General features: G+C 48.3%; 1 protein-coding gene across 4 annotated transcripts in view; it reads right to left on the bottom strand.

Annotated features, from left to right (window-relative positions):
* Window positions 1-202: 202 nt before the first annotated feature.
* The window catches only part of KDM1B (lysine demethylase 1B), a gene marked incomplete at both ends in the record, with an annotated part of 41,149 nt that continues 35,351 nt past the window's right edge, over window positions 203-6,000 (bottom strand). For 2 of the 4 annotated variants that reach the window (XM_080709780.1, XM_080709783.1), the window contains 5 exons: window positions 203-286; window positions 1,329-1,481; window positions 3,083-3,205; window positions 4,312-4,437; window positions 5,381-5,497. In XM_080709780.1, coding sequence (XP_080565906.1) covers window positions 203-286; window positions 1,329-1,481; window positions 3,083-3,205; window positions 4,312-4,437; window positions 5,381-5,497 — 603 coding nt within the window. The remainder of the gene's footprint in view (window positions 287-1,328; window positions 1,482-3,082; window positions 3,206-4,311; window positions 4,438-5,380; window positions 5,498-6,000) is intronic. The other 2 variants (XM_080709781.1, XM_080709782.1) reach the window with 2 other exon arrangements.

Raw genomic sequence — 6,000 nt, 5'->3', positions numbered from 1 at the left:
CCTCTGGGAAATACAGCTGAATATAAGTGCTCTTAAGGATTTGGGGGCAGTGTTTTCAGAGTGGTAATGTAGGTCTGCACTTTCATTTCTTCAATTTTGCTGTACAAGGCAGTACAACCCCCTTATAACGTTGAGGTTTAACATGTGTTTCAGACTTTCCCATTCTGAGTACAGAAGAAAGCAGAATCCAGACAAATTCTATTTAAAAGGCTGCAATCTTGCTTGCTTCTCGAACACCGCTCAAATATGCCCCTGTAACAGTTTGTGGAAAATGTCTGTTTGTTGCCTGCAAAAAATAAATGCATAACTTGAAATCATACACCTAGGACCCAGGTGATACTGAGGTAACAAGTGTATACTCTCCAGTGCGCCCTACATAAGGCACACAAAGTATGACTACAGATGGGAGGATGGTAACAATTCACTTTGGATTTGGGATGGTGGGTGTGGGGGTGATGACAACAAGCAAACCAACTCCACAAAGCACCCGTCAGACACCTCAGTCATTAGGGGCACGAGCCCATGGAGCTGGGTGGCAAAGCCCAAACAGGACTGGCTTAAAGACTCCCAGAATCCCAGTACTTGGGAGGCTGAGGCAGGAGGATCACAGGTTCAGGGCCAGCCTCGGCTGCTTAGTGAAGCTCTGTTTCAAAATAAAGAAGCTGGGCGTGGTAGTGCACGCTTGTCATCCCTGCGCTTGGGAGGCAGAGACAGGAGGATTTCGCAGGTTCGGAGCCAGCCTCACTGGCTTAAGAGACCCGGTTTCCAAATAAAAATATAAAAAATAGGTGTCTGGGAGTAGCCCAGAGGTAGAAGGGTTTCCAGGAACCCCAGTACCAAAGAATAAAATAAAATAAAAAATAGGACTTGGGTTGTAGCTCGGAGGTAGAATGCCCCTGGTTCAATGCCCAGTACAAAAAAAAAAAGTAATTAAATCAATAAAGACTAGCAATTAGCCCCTCACCAGACTGCACACTCCACCTGCTGCAACCCCTCAGAGCTGATATGAGCACCTGCTCGGCAGCAAACGCCATGTACACAGTCACAGATAGAAACCATGAGACCAGTGTGAACTGACCGCACTTAGACAAGGGTACACAGGGACTCTGCAGGATCATGGTGACATAAACATGATTTTAAGATAGGAAAGTCCAGAAGAAATGGCCAGAGGAGTTAAAAATGGCTGTCTTAGATACGCTCCCAGTATTGAGAAGGCTTCTGCTACTTGCAGTCTTAAGACTCAACAGTATTTGACTTGGATTATTATCCGGGCAATAGCACTTTAAGGAAAAAGTCAATATAATTGGGTTTGGAATCAACATACTTACCTCACCAGCGAAAAAGACAGTCCCTTGTATTTCTTCAGCAATGATATCGTAAGCCTCACCACTTCCAAATGTCTTCACATAACTGTATGCCATGTGGATCCATGGTTCTGTGCTCCAGTGAGTGACAAAGTATTTTGTGGGATCTGGGACCTCCTGTGTCCAAATAAAATTATGAAATAGGCTCAAGAAGGGACTTGGATAAGGTGCAACTCGAGTTAGAACGCACGGCTCTCCCTTCAGGACTGCTTCACTGTGGTAGCAGCGCTTCTCGGTCCCTCACTTGGACACTCAGCGCGGTGCCCGCCTGTGGGGCATCGCCAGCGGCTGAGTTCAGGCCTTCCCAGTTTCATCACATGGCATGTGTGGGAGAGATGGCACAGGGGGGAAGGGAGCTACGAGAACTCCAGAGGCTTCTCCACAAAACAGTAACGCGAGGGTATGCTTGACGTCTAACGATGTTGTTCAACATGAAAATACTCCTCTGGAAACTCTGCTGCTTTCCAAAAAATTCATTTAAAACACATTTGGGGAAAAGCTCAAGGAGGGAACTTTTGTGATAGGAGACCTCTCACATAAAACGGACCGTATGCCCGGATACCCTGCTATTTCTCTAGTTTGCATAACTTTTGTAAACTTATAAACAAAGTACCTTGAACTCTTTGGGGAAAAAAGGTAGAATAAAAGATTGCCTGTGTGGGAATCAAGAAAATTCTGAAGCCGGGCATGGTGGTACACATCTGTAATCCCAGTACTTGGGAGGCTGAGACAGGAGGATCATAGATTCGTTGCCAACCTCAGCTACTTAGTAGGCCTTCTGCAATTTAGTGAGACCCTATTTCAAAGTAAAGAATAAAATATAGGGCTGAGGGTGTAGCCTGGCGGTAGAATGCCCCTGGGTTCCATCCCCAGTACTGCCCCCCCAATAATAATAATTCTGGACAATAGCCCTTTTATTAAGGGAAAGTTGGCTGGGCAAGGTGGTGCATGCCTGTAATCCCAGTACTTGGGAGGCTGAGATGAGATTGCAGGTTCAGGGCCAGCCTCAGCTACTTAGTGAAATACTGTTTTCAAACAACAACAAAAAAAACCCCAAACATAAACAGGGGTGAGGGTGCAGCCCAGTGGTAGAGGGCCCCTGAGTTCCATCCCCATTACCCTTCCCAAAAAAAGGAAGTTGTAACTAAAGCTTCTAGGGTGTGTCAATATAGATCTATTGAAAATGCTTAGCCTTCTACATCTTTAGTAAAGGAGGATATGTATGAGTTGAGGAAAAAATTGTATAAAAGGCTGTTCTTGGCCCCCCAAATGCCTATGCTGAAGTCCCAACCCTTCTCAGGTCAGACTGTGACTATCAGGACCGGGTCTTTAATAATTAAAATGCGGTTGTTGGCGTAGGTCCAATCCAATCTGACTGGTTTCTGTCCCTATAAAAAGGAGATAAGGACACAGACATAGAAGAGACCGCGCGAGGAGACAGAGGATGGCCATCTATAAACCACAAAGAGAAGCCTTTACTAAAGAGACAACCCTGCTGACACCTTGATCTTAGAGCCCCAATGACTGTGAGAAAATAAGTTTCTGTTGTTGAGTCACCCCTGCTGTACTGTCTTGCTAGGTGAGCCCCAGCCAATGACCCAGGCTTCAAGTGGCAAGAGGGCCACTCGAGGTCGTGCGGCCCGCTGTTCGGGGTCCCTGCACTCAGTAACGTGGGCGGCTCCCCTCGCCCACACCCCCGGAGAGCCGCCGCTGCTGACCTGCTCCTTGAACAGCTCCCGGAGGGTGGCCATGCACTGCTGCAGCACCTGCTTGTCATCCAGGGTCCTAACGGACGCAACGGCCTCACCGGCGATCACCGACATCAACACGCTCTGCTGCTTCTAGAGACATGGCGAGGGGAAGCGGCTGATACTTTTGCATCAGTTCCAATCTCTAAATGCTCAGTTCCAAAAACACTAGGGCGTCCTCACAGGTCAATCTCAGAACTTCCAACTGCCCCTATTCTCCCTTCAACTGCCCATCTATTTTCCACAAACACATTACTCATACCCATTTGACTGTTCCCTGCTGGGAAAAAAAATACTAGGAATTAATATAAATGTCTGGTTCAGGGTTCTCTTGGCTATTTGCTTATCAAACCTTGCTTCAAAAGTAGTAGAAAGAGACTGAGAAGAAAGATCTGCAGAAAAAGCTTTCTCAAGTGAAGAACTGCCTTGGTTCCAGGTGAAACTTCACGGCAGTTTCTTGGAACTGGTTAAGGAAATCTTATTAAAAAAGAACTGAGAGCCGGGCATGGTGGCGCACGCTTGTAATCCCCGTGCTTGGGAGGCTGAGACAGGAGGATCGCGGAGGTTCGAAGCCAGCCTCAGCTACTTACTGAGGCTCTCAGCAACTTAGTGAGACCCTGTTTCCAAAAAAAAAAAAATTTAAAAATAGGTCTGGGAGTATAGCCCGGAGGTAGAAAGGCCCTGGGTTCCATCCCCAGTACCACCAAAAAAAAAAAAAAAAAAAAAAGAACTGAGAGAAAGCAGGGCACAGTGGCTGTGATTCTTCTGTAGGCAGCCACACAGCTGCAAGGCAGGGGAGTCTCAGCTTCCGCGTTCCAGGCGCACCCCTTCCCTCTCCCCACCCCTCGCCAGGTGGCTCCCTGGCCCTCCACCTGGGCCAACCAGCCCGCCCTTCAGTGAACTAGAAGGCTGATGGGGAATTCCAAATTCCTCAATTACTATGCTGTCACCTACGGCCTAAGAGGAATTCCCCCTCAGTGTGAAATAACTCTTTCCACAAGCACTAAGTCACACTAGTACTTCAAGAAAATCAGGCAAATACTAGCATTCCTTTTCCATGGAAAAGTGACCCAGTCCAGGTGTCTGCCCCAAATGTAAACATATCTTATGAACCCACTCAATATTCCTTTGTTCCTAATAACTGACAAATTCTAAACTTTCAGATGGGAATTCAAGCCAGTTTTCACACATGATTCTACCTGGGGATCCATATCATAGTATACAGCGAAGAGTCCTCGCTGGCTGGCGCTGGGTGGGACATGGCCAAAAAAGTCAGCTCCTTGAACTTTACTGTCCCAAAATCTATACGGAAATTGCAAGGCAATCTGGAAAGCAAACAAGAAGGGTGTGAGAGGCACCTCGAATCCAAGGCACAGCACACGCTCTGCTCCGGAGCACATGCTGCCTTCAGCCTTCTCTCCCGCTCCCCTCCTCAGCATCCTGCCTCCCGGTTCCTCACTCCCTGGGTCAAGGCGGGACCCACTGGGAACCCACAGGCCAGCCTGCAGGTGAGGCCTGGTCTTGGGGCACTAGACAGCTACAACCCACGGGTCCCGTACCTGCAGGGTCTTGCTAATTTGCAGAGGACCTCACTAAGTAGCCGAGGCTGGCCGTGAACCAATGATCCTCCTGCCTCAGCTTCCCGCACACTGGGATTACATGCGTGCACCATCACGCCTGGCTACCGGCAGGCTTTTCTAAAGGAGATTTTAAAGCCGGGCGTGGTGGCGCATGCTTGTAATCCCAGCACTCGGGAGGCTGAGACAGGAGGATCGCACAGGTTCGAAGCCAGCCTCAGCTGCTTAGTGAGGCTCTCAGCAACTAGTGAGACCCTGTTTCCAAATAAAGTAGAAAATAGGTCTGGGAGTATAGCCCGGAGATAGAAAAGCCCCTGGGTTCCACCCCCAGTACCCCCCCCCCACACACACACACACACAAAGCTAAAGGAGATTTTAAAGGCAGAGGAAGTAAACCACTGTCCCCGCTGGGGCAGTAGGTAGAAAGCGGGCAAGGAAGGCAGGAGAAGTAACGACTCTTATAAGCACAGGTGAAGTCTGAGTAACAAGATCCATTCTCCTAAAAGTCAAAACTCAGACCTCGGCCAGCCTTTTGTTTTGATAAGTATTCCTTGTATTCTTCCTGAGATTATTCAAATGAAATCTCTGAATCGTATCTGGAGTCAGACACGACCCGCTATTGCGTCTCGCAAGGTAACTCCTCCCACCTGACGTGAACCTGGAGTTTTGAAGCTACCGTCGCAGAGCCCACCTTTTCAATGATGCCGGCGCCCAAGCTGTTGATGGCCTTCATCTTCTTCTCCGACAGCGGTGGGTTGAACTGAATGGCACCTTTCTGTAGAATGGCCAATGGGACGGTGACCAACACCTGTGGGAAATGATTAACAGTTAACACACACAACAACTGAACCCAAGAGCACAGCTGCTCTAAGTTTACTTCCAGGAAAATGGACTCCTGAGCATTCCTCTCTATTTCTGGTCTTGAGATGATCAATACCCCATGTTATAAGGATAAAGTAATTTATTGCAAGGGCTCAAATGGTTCTGAAGAATTGTTAAGAGGCTAAAAACACAGGTTAGGTGGATTCTTCAAGAATGCCTTGATTCTTTAAGAATGATTCTTAAGAATGACTCTCAAGAATGCCCCCAAAGAGCACCATCATCAGTTTCTGGCTCCAAAACCACTGCGACAATCAGGAAGCCACAGCTACTGCTACCAGCTCCAGGACCAGGCCACGCGAAGAACAACCCACGCTGCAAAATGGGTGCCTGGTGCCCTGCCCCTGACTGGGCCCTGGGGCTCCACTCTCTCCAATGAACCACCACCACGACCTCCATGCTTGTCAGTAGAGGCAGCCAAGTGAAGCAGAA

Source organism: Muscardinus avellanarius, assembly GCF_963383645.1.
Source record: "Muscardinus avellanarius genome assembly, chromosome: 14".
Taxonomy (NCBI): domain Eukaryota; kingdom Metazoa; phylum Chordata; class Mammalia; order Rodentia; family Gliridae; genus Muscardinus; species Muscardinus avellanarius.
The sequence above is the reverse complement of the archived record's forward strand: the minus strand, read 5'-3'. Positions and strand labels throughout refer to the sequence as shown.